Source organism: Vulpes vulpes, chromosome 4 (assembly GCF_048418805.1).
Source record: "Vulpes vulpes isolate BD-2025 chromosome 4, VulVul3, whole genome shotgun sequence".
Lineage (NCBI taxonomy): Eukaryota > Metazoa > Chordata > Mammalia > Carnivora > Canidae > Vulpes > Vulpes vulpes.
Genome location: NC_132783.1, coordinates 113,735,492 through 113,756,456, shown reverse-complemented (window position 1 = coordinate 113,756,456; position 20,965 = coordinate 113,735,492). Strand labels below are relative to the sequence as shown.

The 20,965-nt window shown below is 48.3% G+C and overlaps 1 protein-coding gene across 4 annotated transcripts in view; it reads left to right on the top strand.

Annotated features, from left to right (window-relative positions):
* LARP1 (La ribonucleoprotein 1, translational regulator) overlaps positions 1-20,965 on the top strand; it is a 52,895-nt gene that overhangs the window by 16,120 nt on the left and 15,810 nt on the right. For 3 of the 4 annotated variants that reach the window (XM_026008119.2, XM_072756775.1, XM_026008124.2), the window contains exons 2-8: positions 15,528-15,589; positions 15,833-15,898; positions 16,829-17,003; positions 17,944-18,072; positions 18,149-18,355; positions 18,455-18,617; positions 19,524-19,668. In XM_026008119.2, coding sequence (XP_025863904.2) covers positions 15,528-15,589; positions 15,833-15,898; positions 16,829-17,003; positions 17,944-18,072; positions 18,149-18,355; positions 18,455-18,617; positions 19,524-19,668 — 947 coding nt within the window. The remainder of the gene's footprint in view (positions 1-15,527; positions 15,590-15,832; positions 15,899-16,828; positions 17,004-17,943; positions 18,073-18,148; positions 18,356-18,454; positions 18,618-19,523; positions 19,669-20,965) is intronic. The other variant, XM_026008131.2, reaches the window with a different exon arrangement.

Here is a 20,965-nt window from a genome sequence, read left to right as displayed (position 1 = left end):
ATGAGAGACAGGCAGAGAGAGAGAGAGAGAGGCACAGACACAGGCAGAAGCAGGCTCCATGTAGGGAGCCCGACACGGGACCCAATCCCGGGTCTCCAGGATCACACCCAGGGTTGAAGGTGGCGCTAAACCGCTCAGCCACCCGGGCTGCCCTGGACAGCACATTTCTATACTTACTTTGATTGTAAGTGTATATACATATGCATACTTTTTTTAAAAATGGGATCATAGTATCTCCTCTGTATTTGCACGCGCGTGCACACACACACACACACACACACACACCGACCACCACCACACACACTTAGAAACATATGCTTTCAAGGACACTTACCTGCTGGTAATCCTCAAAGCAGCCCTTGGTAATGAAGGTAGCATTTTCCTGATGAAAAAGGTTAAGGAGCTGGCCAGTGTTGAATCACTGCTGGCAAACAATCCCCCCCCCCCCAACCTGTACTGCCTCTGAATCCTCCACTCCTTCACTGCCCCCTGCAGGCACCTGGAGTTGCCTTGAGCCCACTGAACCCACTCCAGAATTAATGCACATTATGTGTCCATGCCCACACACACCTCGTACATACTTTGCCGAGGAAACCAGGCCCACGTAGGGAATGCTATTGACTGGGGCTGCCGTACGGGACAGCAGGTTTAAAACACAAGTACGCTGATCCCCAGGGTAGTGCTCTTTCTGCCATACTTCTCTGCCCCCCAAGAGCTTACTGCTTGGGTTTGCAGCTCGCCAGAAGACAAAAAAACAGTGTGGGATGGACAGAGGCTTTCACTTGGGTTTGTTCTGGGGTTCTCCCAAGCCCACAGTACATCCCCGGTAGAGAAGAGACAGCTAGGTCAGAGTTGGCGTGGAAAGGGATATAATTTGACCTAGATGAGGTTCAGACTTAGAAATTTCTAAAATAACTTTTTGCTAAACAGCCCCCCCCCCCCCCCCCCCACTGCCATGCGATTGCACAGATGTATATGCTTCACATCAGGCCACTTCTGTAGCAAGAACCTCATTCCTTAGCAGTTCTGAGATTTGTAGGAGCTTGGTTTCAATTTTTTCTTCCCTCTCTCCCACAAAAAATTGTGCTTTGGTTTTTCAGACTGTAAAATGGGACTCCTTTCTAAGTGTATCATTCACATATTTCTGGCCACTCCCTACCCCTTCGTAGGACAGTTGGGGATGAGCAGCAGACCTTGGATTAGCCTTCAGGTTAAGGGGACTGGATTTTTGATGATTGAGGTTTTGAAGACTGAGAACCCAAGGAAGCTGGCCTTCTCCCCCATTACTGTGGCACTCAGGAGTGCTGAGCCAAGTCTCCACAGGCTGGGAGTGGCCTATCTAGGGAATGAGGGGGTGACTTGGTTTGCACTCTTTTGGGAGTTCTATTGCCCTGAGGTAGGATACTGTCCAGGGTGGCACCTGCCAAAACTGAGGATTCTAAGCCACCATCCATTGGTTTATCCTAGGGTCTAGTCTTACTCATCAAGTGCTTGGATTGTAAGAGTTGGTACTACATTTGGGATGGATTTTAGAAGACTTTACAAAACATTTCTTAATTTCATATCTCACAAGTGCCCTTGAGGTGGGTGGTAGTTGGCCCTTTCTTACAGAGAAATTCCTTCTCCATAGGCTTATGGTGATTAAGGGACATACTCAGGATCAGAGTTTAAAACTGGTAAAGCCAGTTTGTTCATTTTTTTCCTTTAAATCACAACTAATAAGGAAAAGATAAGCATCCAGTCTTCCTATTAAGATATTGCAAGGGAGGCACTTAGCACAGTGACAGTTCATAGTAAGGGCTCAGTGGTAGCTCCAGAAACTTTTTTTTTTTTTTAAAGATACTTTACTCAGTCAGTCTTTCCAGGAGCCATGAGCACAGCAGTTTGTCCCCTAAGCTGGAGGTCCTCTTGCCAGGCATGGGGAAAGCGGTTGAGGGCAGTGGTAGCCTGGAAATACTGGACTGCTGGCTGGGAGTGCAGAGGCTGCTCAAGTTCCCTTTGAGCAGCTGGCTTGGAGTTGTTCTGGAATGTTCTCTTCCATTCTAGGCGTTCTCTGTCCCACCCCCTGATTTGCATCATCACTGCCATTGCCCCTCTACGGTGGTAGTTCTTTGGAGATCCTAGAGGAAGACCAGAATCTGAAGGGGCCTTGGAAACCATCTGGTTACTTCTCATTTTATAGAAAACTCAGACCATCTCTTGGCCAGAGTCTCCCACATGGCACTAAGGGAATCATGATTTCTGTGCTGGTCTCTTTTTATTCTGCTTTATTCTTTCAAGGAAAGAGAAACGGCAGCCCCTTTGCATGGTTGGTGCTACAGGAATGTAGGTCTAGTAGCACCAGCCTCCAAGGCTGATCGTGTACACGCTGCCGTTTTGGTCCTCCAGACAACAAGCCTTCAGCTCTCTTTACTCCCCCACATGGGCCAGCGGTTGACACACCCTGAGCCCTCAGAAGGCCAGGAAAGCCTGCCCAAATGGAGGAGGTGTTGCCCAGAAATGCTCTAAATTTCCAGAAAACAGGCTCACCCATCTACTCTGCTTTGCTGATGAGCTCTTTAAGATAGAGCATAAAGCATGGTTCTGGGAAGGGTGGGGGCACTGAGCAAACCTCCAGGACTAAGTACCTAATAGGAGGCTCACTTCAGAAACAGCTTGGGGTGGGGTGGACAATTAGTTAGTGGCCTTTTAAAAAAAAAAAATCTTTTCTGCAGTCAATTTTATTGAATTCATCGGGGCATTCCTTTATGAAAAATAAAACAACTAAAGTACAGGCATGCTTTGTAATGAGACAAACCAGTAATGAAGCCTGCTCGGATACACTGAGATACCTCTAAAGTTCCAAGATAATTGCTAACAAATACGAGTGCTTACCACGTGCTAGGTGTTTTTCCAGGCACTTTACAAGTAGCAACTCAGGTTGGTCCTCACAGTCCCACTAGTATAGGAACTATTCTCATTTACAGAAACCCAGAGTCACCAAGATAGAAGAGCTGTTGGAGCCCAGGCTCTTAACCCTCGCACCACCCTGATGCTGGGTGTGAGGTCAGCAGTTTTCCTGACTCCTGGCCCAGTGCTCTTTCCACAGAAGTACCTGTCCCATAATTTCTCACTTGTGGAGCTTGCCTTAATCCCTCCAGAAGAGCCCAGGCCTAACCTAAGGGTTGCAGATCTTTTCTGAGATAGGGACAGAGCAGCCTTTGGAGGGAAAGAGCATTGACCCCATCACACCCACGTCTGCTCTCAGAATCTGCTACTAGTTTCATGGGCTCTAAATCCTTGGCAGTCTTACCTGATTTCTGTTTCCACAGTACATAGTACATGTTACATTGTTGTTAAGAACATTTTTCAATCCTTGCCAAATGGGATACCCACCGCAGACATTGGTAATTTGGTCTTAGGCTTTTCTTGAGCCCATTTACTGCCCGAGATCCTCAATTCAGCATCTTGGGCAGTCAGGATCAAGCAGTCTCATGTGGAGTTTAAGATTAAAGCCCTTGTATAAGCTGAGCCCTCAAAGGGTACGAACTGTCTTATAATCACTACTTCCCCAGTGCCTGGCACACAGACCCCTCAGTAGCCCAGTTACCACTAGTCAGGTGTTGCAGTAGGGTGGTAGGAACTCTGGGCTGGGATCTCAAAAAAAGGTTGATATTTTTGGAGCAAGTCAGTTCTATGTTCTGTGATACAGAGAAAATCACATCTGCCCTTCCTACGTCAGACTACTTGGGACTTAGACACAGCAATCGATAAGGAAGTGTCATACAAGCTCATCAGCCCTGATTTGCAAGGGTAAGGAAAGATTGTTTACCTGGATGGGTGGTGTATGCCCCGTTCAGCTCTCCTCTGTGCCCTACAGCAGGGCCTGTACAAAGTCCCTTCTTTTTCCACCTCCTTTTCCCCTCTCCTGCCTGTCCTTTGTCCTATAAAGTGTTCACGGTTTCCTCCATCCTTTCGGATATGCTAGAGGAGGCAAAATCCTCCTGGGCTTGGTGCTGGCTAGAGCTCAGGCCTTGGGGGTGCAGGTGGCCCTAGAGCATTGCCTTTCAATAAACAGTGCTTTGATTCCTGACTGTGCTTTGCCCTTCTTCCCTTACGCTGAGTACCCAGCAGGCAGGTAAGCTAATGAGGGAGAAGTGGATTTAGGTGCTGGTGGCCCCAGTCCCCTGTTGGGCTTGCAGGCTTAAGCTGGAGCCCTTTGGGGACCTAAAGAACCTAATGTTTGTCTCTTACAGTGCCGAAAGAGGTCTAGGGTAGCCTGGGACTTCCCATCCTTAGGGTCAGATACCTTCTCACTTTGTGACCTTTGGCTAGCCACTTGTCTCTGAAACTGGGATAGTATTTCCACCATTGTGAGGATGCACAGAAAGCCTGCAGCAGGAAGCTTGAGGTGAATGCTTAGTAAGTGGTAACTACTTGTTGTATAGGGGATCCAGCCTCAGGGCCATTGGGTGAGCAGAGAATAGGCTTAGTCTGAGAGACTGGAGACCATTTGGCTCTACAGGAGGAGGCAGGCAAACAGTTTCCCTTTAAGAGTCTTCGTTCGCCTTCTGGCAGAGCCATAATTTGGAGCTCATTGTGAAACTGACCCCGAGCCCAGCCCAGACTGATCTTTTGTGACTTCACATCTGTCAAGACAGCTCGTGGCTTCTTGGCCTGACGAGTCTTGGTTCCTGATGCTGGAGATTGGGATGGTGGGTAAATGGAGGGGTGGTGCTCCTCATGCACCCCTTCTGTGGCTGCTATGTGTGCATGTCATGAAATTGTGCTACCTCCTGCTCTTGTGAGCCAGTTAATTCCTGTCTGCAGACATGAGACCCTGGACTGAGGGTCAAAGACCAGGGTTCCTTCCCGAGCACACATCCCTGGCAGCTCAGTTCTCAAACATTAACTGGCATCAGCCTTGCATAGGAAACTTGCTAAAACTGCAGGTGCCCAAAACTGTCTTCCTCACCAAACTGATTCCTGGAGCTCGAGGGAATCCAGGAACGTGCATTTAAACCAAGACTCCCCCTCTCCTCTGAGTGGTATTGCAAGCCTGCTTGCTCCCTGATCCTAGTTTCCACAGCTGTGAGGTGAGGGTTTTTCAGACAGGCGTCTACTCAGGAACTCCAGCTGAGTAGAAGGTAAAGGGGGAAGAGACTCATTTAAGCTGTTAAATCTGTGAGCCGGCAGCTGTCATGAACCTCCAAATGAGAGATTTAGTCTGACTCTGCAATCTCCCATGTAAATTGCCTTTTTGCCTTGATCACAAACCTACTTGTATGGCCCTCATTCCTGTGTGACTGGGTTAATTCTTATCAAGCTACAAGCTGAACTAAAGGTTGGTCCTGTTTAACCACATCACCTGGCCTTGTGGGTTACTTATTTGATGCAGACTGTGGTTAGAACATCTTCAGATGGACTTGAGGCCATGCTGTTAACTGCTGCTCTGTCCTGCCTCTTAGCCCAGCAGCCTAGTAAATCCGCGATGAAGTGGGTTTTGGGTAGATCGTAGATTCCCCTCTCCATTTGCTGAAGGGAAAGGGACTGTGGAGTAGGGTGATAGGGTACCTGCCTTGAGGACGTCTTTGGGGGGTGGGAGTCTGCAAGTGATGACACACCCTGAGCCCTTGATTTGCAAGCCGTGTCTCTTCCTCTGTGGTGTACCAGGGCTCTACTCTTTCCCAGTTGGGGCGTAGCACGTGGCACTAAAGGGGCCTCATGGCCAGAACTCCTCAAGAGACACAGATCAGCTGCTTCTGGCAAGCAAATCTTGGCAGACCTGGATTGGGGTAAATAGTCCCTATTCAAGGACTCCAGCTTGCCATCTGTTTCTGGGATACCCGGCAAGACTCTTCCATTTCTGTGGGATTTCCCTTTGTGAAGTATACCCAGCCTGCAGGGCTGGAGCTATTAGGGCTCAGTGATTTCACAAAGCAGGAAGCTGAGGGCCAGTGAGGATGTCTGACCTGCCACCCTGCATGGATAAGTGGTCAGGCCTGCCTGTACCCCATCTCCCAGAGGGAGCCAAGAGGTTCAGCCATCCCTGGGGAAGTGTGAAGAAAAAAAAAATGAAGGTTAAAGTGACACCTGCCTCCTAGATTAGATCCACTTCAACAAGAGCAGCCCTCCTTTTCTGTAATGTATTCCAGTTCCATGTGAGAAGTAGTTTTTCTTAAAAACCGAGGGGCAAAAAAAAAACAAAAACAAAAAAACTCTGAGGGGCATTTCCTGTAATGCTTGGGTTTCTAAACCTGCCCTCTACCCACATATGCCATGCCCCCGTCCCATGAGTGGGTGTCAAGGTGCACAGAGCATATTTTGTTTAGGCGGGAAATTGGCTTCCCTACCAGTTGGGAAAGCTCTGGATTTGGAGTCAGGAACTGGATGGTCAGTGCCAGCTTCACAGCAATTCACTGGTCTCTTCTTTGAGCATAGCCTGGTCCCTCCTGGGCTCAGTTTTCCTATTTGTACAAGGAGATGAGTTCTCAAGTCCTTTCTGGCCTTCACTGGGTCTGAGAACTCTCCACTCCAATAAAAGTGATAATCCAAAGTAATTTGGGTGGGGGACTCAGAAGCCTCTTGAAGCAGAGAAGCAGGTTAAGACAATAAAAATGAATTTGTATTACCTGACATGGTGGGTGACCACTAGGGACAGGGGAAAATCAACTTTGAGATCAGCAGCCTCCCACATCAGGACAGTGGAGTCAGGCAGGCAGCAGAGATTGCTATTTCTCAACCTTCCTGAAAGAGGTGGCTCCTGAAGTCCAGGGCCCAGCCACTCAAAGCTTGGCCTATCTCTCAGGGACACGCAGGAGCCCATATGGCTCAGAGAAGGTTGTTTTTTTTTTTTTTTTATGTGAATGATTAGCAGTACTTAGAAAGCAGGAAATTTCTTTTTTAACATCTACTTTGTCTACTTTTCTTGAAAACTCAGAAGCTCTGGCAACACCCTGCTCTATTCGACGGTAGAGCCTTGGCTGCTTTTGAGTGGGTGATACCGCCACCCCCTCAGCTGATACTTGTGCTTCCCAGCTTGCCAGTATTGCTGGCCAGCTTTGTGATTTCTGCTACAGCCTGGGGCCTAGAGGCTGAAGTCAGGACCTCGGGGAAGTCCATGTGCTGTTTCGTCTGCCATGCATCCTCTCTGTCGTCTGTTTTCCACAACTGGCCAGTGGTATTTGGATGAAAGTACACCGATTCCAAGTCTGAGAAGAAAACATAGTCTAGGCTCTGAAGGGGTTGCAGTGCTGGACGGTCCAGCTGTGCTGTCCAGTTGTAATGCAAAGGGCTAATTCACCTTTCTTCCCAGAAGAGAATGCTTCATTCAGTAAATGTACATTGTGGGCCTGCCAGGTATGGGTTGTAGTCTTGGCTCTCAGAGGTGAATGGGAAAGGTAGAAAAGGTCCCCACTCTATGGGGTTCACAGTCCCTGTCCACAAAGGGTGTGTGACAGGCTGGCAGAGTCCAGGGCTGGGGTCAGGCTGAACCAGAGTTTCAGTCCCAGCTCTGGAACCTGGTAGCTGCTGAACTTGGACAAATCATTTAGCCTCTCAGCCTTCATGTCCTCATTTGTAATCTGGGAATCGTCATCATCATACCTACCTCCTGAGTGGTTGTGAAAACACAGAGGAGCTACTGTTTGTTAAGAGCTTTGGTACCTTGCAAGTGTATAATACACTCTCAGGAAGTGATTGGTGGCCTTGGGAAACAGATGCAGCCATTTCTGGGCCTGGCTCTGAAGACCCCAAGTTAGAGACTGGATTAGCATTTGCTCCTGTGTTGCTAGTTGGGTAACTCTTTACATTGGGCACTCACAGGGAAGACTTCAGACTTCCTTGGAAGAAATCTGAAATAAATGCTGAGATCTGTGAGTGATGTCCTACAGAATATATACTAGGCTAGTACCTTGCCTCCCTTTCATTTTGTGAGGAACTGGAATAATAGTGTCTTTTTGAGGCAGTTTGTAAAATCACACATACAAAGCAACTTAGACTAGCACCTAGTAAAAGGGTGGTTATTATTACTACTGTTCTAACTAGAACCAGATGTGCTCTTCAGAAAGGCTGGGTTAGGGTGCTGGCACTTGGGAGACTCGTGTGTTTCAGCTGTGATGATTATTAGTTAGCTCGTGGGCAAGACTTTAGGGGCTAGAACCAGCCTTGGGGGCAAGGACCATGTCTGGTCAGGGAGAGGCCACCAGGCTGCCTAGGTCACCACAGGCTAAAGATAGTCCCCTAGGCCTAGGCCAGACCAGACCAAGCAGCACCATGTGATTAGGGCCCAGGGCCCTGCCCCTCCTCCCAGGCCGAGGGGCACAGTTTGTAGCCAGTAGCTTCCTTTGAGTGGAGCCTCAAGATGGTTTGATGTTCTGAAGGCCTCACCACCCCCGCTTCCACACAGGGGTGCCCTCCTGCCCATTCCTGTGTTTCCATCCATGGGTCTGGGGTGTCAAGGCAAGAGGGCTGGGCAGAGAGAGGTCTCTGACAAGTTGGTGGCAATGGCAGCAGCAAGAACTGGTGAGCAGGGGGAGGAAGTTAGCCCAGCACTCTTTTTACTCCTTAGAAGAGGGTTTCTGCCTCAGGGGTGTCAGGGTCAGTGGGGATGGCATGAGAGGCCTGTGGTCTTCAAACACCTCCACGACTCTGCCCCATTGCCAGGAGGGAGGTGACAGCTGAGAATATACCAGGTTTTTAGACTCTGCCCCTAGGCTGGCATAGGAGAGATGAACGCAGGTGGGCAGTGTCACCCAGAAGACTCCTGCCCCACCTTCCACTTAGATGGTTTTGCTGCCTTCCACATTTCAGGGTCTCAGGTTGCAGCTCATGCAGATGGTAGTGGTGGTTTTCCCCATATTGGGAAGCTGAGGGTGGGGGCAGAATCAATGTTAGCTGGACCCTCCACCCCTACCTCCCAGAACCTCATTGCATTGGGGCAGAGGCAGGAATGGAAGAACTGGGAGGGGCACCTGGAAGCAGTGCCTATTTCCTCGCCAGGGTGCCAGAAATAGGGACTGCAGCTAGGTGCTTGGTGGCAGTTTCCCCTGCTTGTCTCTGTGTAGGGGAGATGGGGATTGTCAGGTTGTTGGCATCCAGTTATGGGAGTGTTACTTGCCCTGATCTGTGACCTTAGGTTTTCTTGTAGTGGGTCTTGTATTTCCCCAGTGTGTAGAAAGATAGCCTCCGTGTCTCTGCCACTAAAGATCTGCCCTGTTGGCCACAATGAGAAGGTGACTTGGACTCTCCTCCTAGTGGTTAAAGAGCACAGGTTTTAGAATCAGACTGCTCGGCTTCAAATCCTTTTGTACTACTTACTGGTTTTGGCAAATAATCTTTCCACCCGTGCCTTGGTTTTTTCATTTGTAAAATGAGACCAATTAGAAAAACTAGCTCAGTGTCACAACAATGCATGGTATCTAGTAAGGGCTTACTACATATCATATGCGCTTGTTAATATTACAACCACAGCCTGTCCCTAGCATCTCTTCTGCTTGGATGAGAAATCTCAGTGGTTGAGGTCTTGGCTTCTCTCCCTCCATACCTCTAGACCTCATGTTACTACCTTTGGTTCTTTTGAGGAAGGTGAGGCTCAGGGAGTATGGGAGGTAGTGCCCCCTAAGGTTATACAACTGAAGAATGCTGGAATCTGGATTAGGACCCAGCCCGGGGGGGAAAAAAAAAAAAAAAAGGACCCAGCCCGGATTTCAGGTTAATCGTGTGCCTCAGAGTCAAGGCAGGGCTGGGCATAGGGTTCCTCTGGAAGCCAGCAGCGCCTCGATTACTTTGTGTCTCTGTCTGGGGAGAGCTCTGCCTGAGGGTGGGAGGGTTGAGACTGTAGCCTTGGGATTTAGCACTTAGAAATTGCAAAGCCTCTTTGCTTGGTGTGAAATCATAGAGGAGATGGGCTTGTGAACTCTGTTAATTCAACCAATGTCAGCTGTGTTGTCAGGCCCTGAGCTGGACACTGGGATTACTGCTATCCAAACAGCCTGGTGCCTGCCCTCAAAGGAGTCACAGGATTAGGGGTGAGGGTTACAGCACTAAAAGATCATGCAGCAGGGGCACTTTACTTGGGGTCTGAGACGGCTCCCCAAGGAGATTGGCCTAATGGCCAGGTAAAGGTCTGCAGGTGGGTAAGTGTGAACTCAAGTAATGCAGCCTCTTATTTAGCCTAATAAATTCCCTTGTTCCCCAGAGTAGAAGTTCTTTTCAGTCAGGGTAAATTCAGCCCTTTCAGATGCCAATGTCCAGGAAATGGTGCCAGCCCCAAAGTAAACATTAGGCCTTCCCCATTCAGCTGGCACTGAGGCTGAAGTCTGACCACCCAGTTAGTCCCTCCAGGCTTTCACCCATCTGGCCCAGCCTGGTTTCCCCTTTTACCCACCTTTGTCCCCAGTTTCATTTTTAGCTTCTCCCTCTTACCAGTTCTTTTTACCACAACCTGTCGAGTTTGATCACGCATGTGCCTACTCCCTCTAAAACCTAGTTCCCCACTAGTTGACCCAAGTCTTTGCTCTTTAGATCTCCTAGGTCTATCTTCTGAGTAGCTTTTATCGCAGAGTCCATAGCATTAGGATCTTTCTCTAGAACAAGACAGTATAGAAAATGCTTGTGTTTGTTTGTTTGATCTAGCTTTATACCAGGTGTTTATGGGTTTGGTCCTAGGCTGTCTTCCTTCCATGCTGAGTTAAAAATCAAGTGACTACATTTCTTCAACTGAAAGGGAACTCCAAGCCTTCCCTGTGTTCTTCCTTCCTCTGACATAGCAGGGGCTTATGCCAAAGCCTCCCCATGGACTTGTGGTGAACTCCCCCCTCCTTCTTTTCTCTTTTCTGGGGAAACCTGCCCTGGAGCCCAGCCTGTCTCTGAAGGGCAGTGTCCGGAAGAAGGGCCAGGCTGGAGTCAGGTAGTGGGGGGATCATTTGTAATCCGAGTCCGTGAATCCAGCCCATTGATCCCGTTTTTCTCCACACATTCTGATTCTTTTCATGTCGAGAGATCATTTGATGATTTCTTTTTCTTTTTGAGGATGAGGATTACTTGGAAATTGTAAACTTCTTGTGTGAATCTGAATTGAAATATTTAGCACTTATCGTGTGCTGGGTACTCTTACTATGCTCTGGTCGTGTAACTGTCACAGCAGTGCTATGAGATAATTAGGCCTTAAGTCTTACAGCTGAGGAAACTTAAGTTTAGAGAGGTTCTCCAGGGGCAGAGTTGGTAGGGACTCCAACCAAATGCAGTAGATAACAAAGTCTTATGTAGTTAGGATGGACTGTCTGCTTTCTTAGACAGTGTTTGAATGAAGGGGTGACAGTTGAAGCAGAGAGCAAATCTCGGAGGGTTAGATAGTGTTGTGCGGTGAGCCTCTCTCTGCCCTGCCCACCCTTGGTACCCACCTTCTGCCCCTTGTTGCCTGGTATTCTGCATTAGCCATAGTAGTTTAGCTCCCCTGATCCCCACCACTTTCAATAATCTGAAGTAAAAATGGTGAGTTTGCCATGGAGATGCAGGTTCACAGAGTCTCCTGGAGCTGCATCCTTAATGACCACAACCACACATAGAGGTTCTGCTGTGCTTCATTTAATGCACAAATGCATGTATGTATTTAGGAAGCCTCATCGCCCCCTGGAACTAGTCACTGTTGGTTCCTGGATGAAGATGGTCCTATGGGACAGAAAGTGGCTTTTCTTCTTTACCTGTTAGCTCTGTTAGCCCATGTCTTGCCTTATTCAAGGAGGGAAGGTACTTCTGGGGCCTCTGTCTGCCATCCTGCTCCCTTAGAATGCTGGGCTTCGAGTAGGGCTTGCCTCACCACACTTCCCTCCCTTAGTACCTGAGAACCGGAGAACCTCTCCCTGCCTTCAATAACCCCACTTACCAGGAAACACCGGAGAAGTGCCCTAAGATTGCACAAGGAAGGAGTTTTGACTCCACCAGTGGACACATGGGATTTGTGGCAAGTGGGAAGAATGCTTGAACAAAGAGTTGAAACTTCTGGCTCTCATCCTGGTTTTTCCCCAGGCAAGCCCCTTGAGGGCCTTGGTTCCCCAACTGCAAACAGAGGGGATCAGAACCATGATCCTTTTTGCTGCTCTGACCTACAACTGTTTTTCAGGCAGGTGTGTGGTGGTGAGTTTACTGTTTCCTGAGCTGGGCTTGGGTCACTGGCACAAGTTCCAGAACGCAGAGGTGGGAGAAGGAGGCTTGTTCCCTGTTTTGGCTGGGATGATGCTGGAACATAGGGACTGGCACCTGCACAAAGGATTGGTTTTCATTGGGAGCCATTTCAGATGCCAAGTCCTCTATATATTGTGGAGGTGGAGAGAGAGACGGTTGGTTGGTTGCCTGCTGAAGGAGGATGGTGGGGAGGGGACCCAGAAAGGGATGTGTAATTGAAGTCAGAAAGCCTAGTCTTTTTTCTAGTCTCCCATAGGGCCTGACAATTACGCATCTGAGCCTTCCTGGCTTCTCCTAGGCCCCACAGGATTTTAACAGATCTAGGAATTTTACGTAAAGGCAGAAGTAGTTCTCTCTCCCTAGTGGACTTTTCTCTCTCTCTCTCTCTGGGAGACCTTGATCTTTCTTCCTTGAAGTAGGAGCAGCCTCAGGCTTTAGCTGCGAGCAGCGCGAGAACAGGGCACTCTGGGTCCTTGGGGCAGAGAGAAGCTAGCTAGGGATGGGGCTTTTTCAACAAACTTCACACAGGATACTTGAAGAATATTCCTACGTGTCCCGACTAGCCTATTCCCTCGGTCATCTTGCCGTTGGTGATGGAATAGGGAATTGGTGTGATCTCTTAGTGGCAGGATGGCTCTCCCATTAATTGGAGCCCGAACTTTTAAGTGCTTTACCATATGCCTTTTTGATCTTGGTGAATGAAATGTCAGGCAGAGTGATCACAGGATATGACTCTTTCCAACTTTAAGAGTTTTTATTTATTTTTTATTTTTTATTTTTTTAGGAGAAACAATGACCTGAAAAACTTGGTCTCACCTTTTCAAGGAAACTCTTTAGGAACACCTCACCCTCTGAGCCTGATTCCCCTTTCCAGCTTCTTTTTAATGAACTTGAAGTTGCAGGCCCTTGGCCTGCTCTTACTCCGATAGCATGCAGGGAGTGTTGTTGCGGAGGATGGGTCCCAGGAGCAGTGATCACTGCCAGTTCCTTGGGTGTACTCAAGGACGAGGATCCTGTAGCAGGTGCTTCTGCCAGATCCTGGTTCCAAGCAGCAGCCTAGCTGGGAACTGAATGGTGGTAGGCTTCTCTGGGCCACCCAGGATGGTCAAGAAAGTCAGTGCGTAGTAGCTCCCTGGTTCTATGGGCTTCATCCTCTTGGGATTGAGAGATTGTTTGCATCTACACTATCTAGCACTGAAGCTGGAAGATGCTGTGGCCTTGGGTTTCTACAGCTCCAGCTCTCAGAAGGCATGTGGGGCGTCTTGAGGGGGCAGTGGCTCCAATAGGGTTTAAAAGCCAAGAATGCCGTGACCTCACAGTTAGGAGTCAGGCAGGGATTCTTGCTACTCATTAAGAGAACATGGGTCTGTTCGAGGAGTAGAGAATTCCTTTTGAGGCCAGGTAGGCAGATTTCTCTGCTCAGGGACTAGGGGCAGCTCTTGTCTTGGCATGGCTAGCCAACAGTGGAGGCAGAGTGATGGGAGAGAAGTGGGTGAGCAGAGCCCCAGGATGGACCTTTCCCCATGAGTCTCTGAGGGCAGCAGCATTCAGAAACCCTGTTCATCACAAGTATGTTTGGAAAATAAGTGTAGGTGTAGAAGGGACCAGACCTATTATAGTAACTTCTTTAAAAAACATTTTTTTTTCTTTTTAAAAAGCCCATGTCTTTGTTGAAATGACTGGAAAACTCCAAACAGAATTAAATCCCTGTTAATACACTACTTTACTCTTGATGATTTTTGGTTATATGGCCTTCCAGAATTCCTACTTGTGTATATACATGGGGCTTTTAAAAATATTTATTTATTTGAGGGGATCCCTGGGTGGTTCAGCCATTTAGCGCCTGCCTTTGGCCCAGGGTGTGATCCTGGAGTCCCAGGATTGAGTCCCACATCAGGCTCCCTGCATGGAGCCTGCTTCTCCCCCTGCCTGTGTCTCTGCCTCTCTCTCTCTCTCTCTCTCTCATGAATAAATAAATAAAATCTTTAAAATATATTTATTTATTTATTTATTTGAGAGAGAGTGTGAGGGGGGATTCCTGGGTGGCGCAGCGGTTTGGCGCCTGCCTTTGGCCCAGGGCGCGATCCTGGAGACCCGGGATCGAATCCCACATCAGGCTCCCGGTGCATGGAGCCTGCTTCTCCCTCTGCCTGTGTCTCTGCCTCTCTCTCTTTCTCTCTGTATGACTATCATAAATAAATAAAATTAAAAAAAAAATAAAAAAAATAAAAAAAAAAAAGAGAGAGAGTGTGAGTGGGAAGAGGGGGAGAGGGAGAGAGAATCTCAAGCAGACCTTCCTGCTGAGCATGGAGCCTGAGGAGGGGCTTGATCTCATGACTCTTGAGATCATGATGACCTGAGCTAAAACCAAGAATCAGATGCTTAGCCTACTGAGCCACCCAGGCACCCTGGCATATACATGTTTTTTATTGGCTTTACAAAAATAGAATTGCAACTTTTCTCATTTCCTGTGTTTATCTTTTCATATCTTTTATCTCTGGTAGAGAGCATTATCTTTTTAACTCTAAAAATTGTTAAACTTTGATTTCTTTAGCTAGTTTTCTGCTGTTGGATGTGTAGTTTGTCAATTTTTTGAAGTTATAAACAGCACTTCTGTTATGGACAACATCTTTGTACATAATTCTGAACGCTCTTTTCATTTGTATGATTAGAATAAATTCCTAAAGGTTGGGACCATTGAGTCAAGTAGGGTTCGCTTTTGCTTTGGGAAGTTGGAGAGCAGGGAGACTTTTCTGCTAATCCTCTGTTAACTGCAGGTCATTGAGGACAGAGCTGGTCCCAGTAGGGAGTGAGGAGGCTTAGGAGAGCCCTGGACTTCTTGATTGCCAGCTCAGGATTTTTATCATGCCTTCCCCATGATCATTAGCCCAGATCTGCTCACACATAGACTTCCACAGTGTTAGAGCCAGAGAAGACCTTTCAAATCCTTCCTTTATGGAATCTGCTGGGATCCGGGAGCCTTCCATTCTAGAGCCAGCTCTGGTTATGGCCCCAGTCTACCATGGACTTCCCCTGTCCAGGAGGGCCCGCGGCCCTCTTTACAAGAGGGTACAGAGCTGGGAGGGCCCTTCTGCCTCAGAGTCAAATTCCTGGGGTGTTGGCTGCTGGTTGTTTCCATGATTTCACTTTCCATGATTTTTTCCGAGAGGCTGGTGCAGTTGTTACTGGACCAGCAGTTGTTGCTGTTACTGTTGGAGCATATGCCCTTCCCTTCTTTACCATGTCTTCCTTGTTTGGAAACCTGCAGGTTGCTTCATGGAGCAGAGATGGTAATGAGGGTGAGGAGCTAGTGGTGTTCCCTCCATGGGTTATGCATAACCATCTCTCTCTTCTTGTTCTCACAGAACATTCTGCTCCAGCCAAGGTGGTGAGGGCAGCAGTTCCTAAACAGCGCAAAGGCAGCAAGGTAAGGAGTGGGAGAGGGCAACCTTAGGGGACTTCCTTAAAGAAAGAGGTGGTGGCCTCTTCTGAGCTGCGAGGTAGCTCTGGAACCTCCAGCAGAGGAGCCCCCTCTGGGCCTCCAGTGTAGATGGTCCTAGTGGATAGACTGATTGTGACTTCTGATCTCTTAGGGGAATGGTATTTTAGGTGAGGGGCTGAATGGCAGAGACAGGGCCACCCCAGGGCCCTCATAGAATGTGTCTTGCAGGTTGGTGACTTTGGAGATGCAATCAACTGGCCCACACCTGGAGAGATAGCCCACAAGAGTGTGCAGGTGCGTCTATGGGGAGAATGGGCAGGTTTAAATGCTATGGACATAGACATATTTGAGTTCTTAAGTTCTCAGAGCCTCGGATCTTACCTATCTCAGTTTTTCAAGACTGGTTGGCACAGTATGGGCAGCGCTGAAATAGCTAAAAATCATCGTCATTTGAGCCCTTGCTGTATGTCAGGAACTGCCAAGTGCTGCTTACCATTTCACCTGTCCCTCACAGTGACTTAGAGATAGGTCCTTTAGTAATTCCCATTTTACAGATGAGGCCACTGAAGATAATAATTAGCCCTTGATGGTCAAGTGGGGATTGGAAGTCAACTGTGTTACATCATTCCAGAGCTGGTGATCTCCATCAACTATACTTGGGTTCCCAGTGAGTGAAGCAGGAGAGTGGCCCTTAGGCCATGTACCCACCTCCAGACGATATGTCTTAGGGAAGCTCATGTAGCACTATTTAATCCCAGCAGATCAATCTTTTCCTTCTAGTGCTCTTGTTCTGTGCTGTTGGCCTAGATTCCTCACTAGCAGTGGCTCCTGGCCTTCAGTTCACAGACATGGTTGCTATGGACAAACCGAGGTCTAGCATCTCTTCCATCCCCCAGACTACCAGGTTGGTGGGGTCTTGTAGGAGTAAACATATGGTCCCTGCAGGCCTAGCCCGTGAGTCCTGGGGGCTGTTTCAGTCCCTTAGTTACACTCGAGGAATATGGAGAGACAAGTTGACCTGTTGCCTGTTTCACCACACTTCCCAGTGGAAGCATCTCAGCTGTGCAAACAGGACCTGAGAATATACATCTAGTCCAACTTGCTGTTGAATGCTCCAGCTCCTTTGTCCTGTTTTCTTAGTGGTGGTGGAGGGGGTGCTTCTGTCCCATTCCAGGAGGATCTCAGATTCACGTCACCTCCCTACTATTCTGCTTTCTGCTGCAGCCACAGTCCCACAAGTCCCAGCCTGCCCGTAAGCTGCCACCTAAAAAGGACATGAAGGAACAGGAGAAAGGAGAGGGGAGTGATAGTAAAGAGAGCCTGAAAACCAAATCGGATGAATCTGGGGAGGAGAAGAATGGGGATGAGGACTGCCAGCGAGGGGGCCAGAAGAAGAAAGGTGAGTGACTTGCAGCAGGGGTTAGGAGTCAATGGGAGGCAGAACTGGGAAGTGTCAGAACTTGGGGTTGCTAGTTTCAGGAGCTCTGAGAAGTCCTTGGGAGGCTGACTGGTGTAGGCCACTAGGCCAGCAGTCTTCCCTTCTTCTGCCTTCCATCTGTCAGTTCTTTCTCTTACTTAACAAACACCCAGTAGGCTCTGTTCTCAGTAGTCAAGCTGTAGCACAGGAGAGATGAGGTCCCCACCTGTGGATAATCAGTGTGTCTTGGTGTATCGCTGTACCATGTAAGATTTGTTTAAAGACAAGAGCTCCTGTTGCCTTGGCTAAGGGTGTTTAGGGTACAGATTGGCTGCTTTGACAGAGATTCAAAATAACAGTGTTTTAAACAAGATAGAAGGTATTTCTCTCACCTGACAGCTGGGTATAAATAGGCCAGCCCTAGAATGATAGCCATTTCTTTTCATTTTCCTTTCATCTTGCTGTGGTGTGTTGGCTCTCTTCATCCAAGGTGGCTCACTCTTTTCCTTCTCATTCCAGCTAGCAGGAATGGAAAAGGAGAGAGAATAGCTCCCTTTTAAGGACTCAACCTAGAATTGACTACTTTCATGTGATGGCTCTCATAGAATTTTGGCACCTGTCGAAAGGGAGCCTGGAAGTACAGTCTTGATTCTGGGGCAGCCACATGTCTGGCTCCAGAAAGGGGTTCTCTGACCAAGGAGAAATCAGTATTAGGAGTCAGCCAGGAGGGTCTGTCACATTGAGGTCCATGGCTTCCTTATTTTAGAGATAAAAATAAGGTCTGGTGTGGGAGAAGGAATTTGCCCAAGGTCATCAGATTGTGAGTCAGACCTATTGCTCCAGACTGAAGAATAGTTAGGGGTGAACATGGCTAGGAGGGACCTCTCTTAAACCTTTTTCATGTGCCCATGCTGTTGTCCAGGGAACAAACACAAGTGGGTTCCATTGCAAATAGACATGAAACCTGAAGTGCCCAGAGAAAAACTGGTCTCACGCCCTGCTCGCCCTCCAGAGCCACGACACACACCTGCCAACCGAGGGGAGATCAAAGGTATGTACCACCCACTGTGGAGGGCCTGGGCATGGGGGTCACCCTCAAGCGTGACCCAGTGCCCCTCTCCCCATAGGGTCTGAGCCTGCCACCTACGTGCCCGTGCCCATGGCCCCCCCCACCCCAGCCTGGCAACCAGAGACCAAACCGGAGCCTGCCTGGCACGACCAGGATGAGACATCGAGTGTGAAGAGTGATGGGGCTGGTGGGGCGCGGGCTTCCTTCCGTGGCCGTGGACGGGGGCGCGGTCGCGGCCGGGGACGCGGCCGGGGTGGCACTCGAAGTACGTGAGGCCCCTTTGGGCTCCGGGATGTCCGAGGGAGTGTGGCGGGGGCGGTGGGCAGGGATCTTCTCTCCCTTATGGCACCCATTTCCCCCGTAGCCCATTTTGACTACCAGTTTGGCTACCGAAAGTTTGATGGTGCAGAGGGGCCCCGTACCCCCAAGTACATGAACAACATCACCTACTACTTTGACAATGTCAGCAGCACTGAGCTTTACAGTGTGGACCAGGAACTGCTCAAAGACTACATCAAGCGACAGATGTGAGTGGACAGAAGCCTCCTTCCTGGAGCGATGCATAGGGTCGGGACCTGTCAGAGCGTGGCTGCTGGGTAGAGTAGGGATGGGCAGGTCCTTCTGGTGCTGTGGTAGCAGCAGTGGTTGCCTTTGGCTGGAGCTGAGAAAGATAACTGGCACTTATCCTTTAAAAGTTAAATTTTCATAAAGATAATATTGCAAAAGTAATATCGTATTTGCTTTAAGAAATTTAGAAATTACCAGTGATAAAAAGGAAGGAGGAATGTCCAGAGTCCACCCCCTTCTGCACTTGTCTGTGTTAATGGCAACATGGTCAGAATGCTAGCAAACACCTGTGGAGTACTCCCTGTTAGGCCCAGTGTTAAGCACTTTACAGGCATTCTCTCTTGCTTGGTCCTACACTTATCTCATTCCTATGAGCTGGGTGTTAACTCCATTTCAGGGATGAGCAAACAGACCCAGGAACTTACCCAGAGTCTCAGAGCTAGTAAACAACAAGGCACAGATTTGAGTCCATTTCTGCCTGATGGAGAACCCTAGCTCCAAACCAGTCCGATAGATTGTCCCTCAGTCTAGTTGGGGAGCCGTACAAGGAAGTGGATCATTTCGGTAGAGTGTGATAGTGTTTTAGGAGAAGAGAAGGTGACCAGTGACAATGGAACTGGATTTTAATGGTGGATGAGGGGTTTGCCAGGCCTACAGAGAGGCTGAAGGGCCGGGGGAGTGGGTCTGACCTGAGGTGAGGGAGCCATGACAGGGTAACATCTCTTTCCAGCCCTTGATACTGTCCGTACGATGGGGTCAGGGTCGGTAAGAGGCTATGTGAGGTGGCCGGGGGTGGGGGGGTGTAGGACGAAAAAGGCAGACTCCTAAGTGACGCAGCAATCTTCTGTCTTCTCCCCTCCACCCAGCGAATACTACTTCAGCGTGGACAATTTAGAGCGAGACTTCTTCCTGCGACGGAAAATGGATGCTGACGGTTTCCTTCCCATCACCCTTATTGCTTCCTTCCACCGAGTGCAGGCCCTTACCACTGACATTTCACTCATCTTTGCGGTAGGTCTCCCTCCCTGGGGCTGGGGTGCAGGGGAAGGAAAGGTCCTTACTTATGGAGTTGGAGTGTGGGCCCCGGCAGAAAACCCTGGAGGAGTCCTCATCTGATGACTTCTGCTAAAGCTTCAAGGCTTGGCCAGCCTCTCTGCCTCCCTTCTCTCCTCTTTCTCCCTCTTACTGTGGAAAATTGCAGACATTTACAGAAGTAGACAGAATGGTATGATGAACCCATCGCCCAGCCTCAGCAATTACCAACTCATGGCCTGTCTCACTCCATCTATCCCCCATCTGTTTCCTCTTCCAAATTACTTTGCAGAAAATCTCAGGTAACCTGAAATTTCATACATGTTTTAGTACTTATCTCTAAAAGATAAATACCTGATAAAAAATGTAATCGCTATATCATAATCCCATGTAAAAATGTTAATAATTCTTTAATATGTCTAAACAGTTGCAAACTCTCCCCATTTGTCAAAAAACATTTTTGTATTTTATGAGAATCAGGATTCAAAGAAGACCCATGTGTTGCCTTACTAAGTCTCCTCTTCCCTTCTCTTTTTCTCTGCAATTTATTAATTGGAATAAACTGGGTTATATAGCTTGTCAAATTTCTCATGGGCCACAAGTGATGTCCTCTAACATGTTCTTCTGTATTCCTCCAGGAGCCTGATCAGATTCAGGTTTGGGGAGTTTCCCTCCCCTCTTTGTCAAGAATCCTTTATAGATAATGATATGTTCTCTCAGGTGGCACAGAGCATTTCATTTGTTCTCTCTCCTGATGCAAGCTGCTGTTGATGACCCCTGCCTGTTATTTCATTAGGGATTGTGAAATGGTGAAATTCTAATTCTATCGATCTGTCTTCATTTGTTAGCTGGAATGCCTCTTTAAGGAGGAACTTTGCCTCATCAGCTATTCAGTTACCAAGACGTATGGTTTGTACAGAAAGGGCAGATAAATACTTCATCTTTCCCTTTGTTAACCAATTGTCAGAATTATGAGTTGATTCCTGATAACTTTCCAGGTTGTGGGTTCAGGTGTGGGGTTGTTTTGCTTTGGTGTCTTTTAGTATCATCACAAACCTGTGGATTCAGACATCCTGTAGTTTCAGCCCATTGCAGTTCATATACTGAATCTAGTTGTCCCATCTGGAGTTAGTGGAATCCTGGTTGATCTGGTACATTTCCTGCCTCAGATCTGGAATAGGCTTTTTTTCAAGGAGCTCTAGATCTTCTTTTGGGGAAATGATATTTATATACCACACAGTTGGAGTTATAGGGTTGTTCATTGCTGCTTTGATTG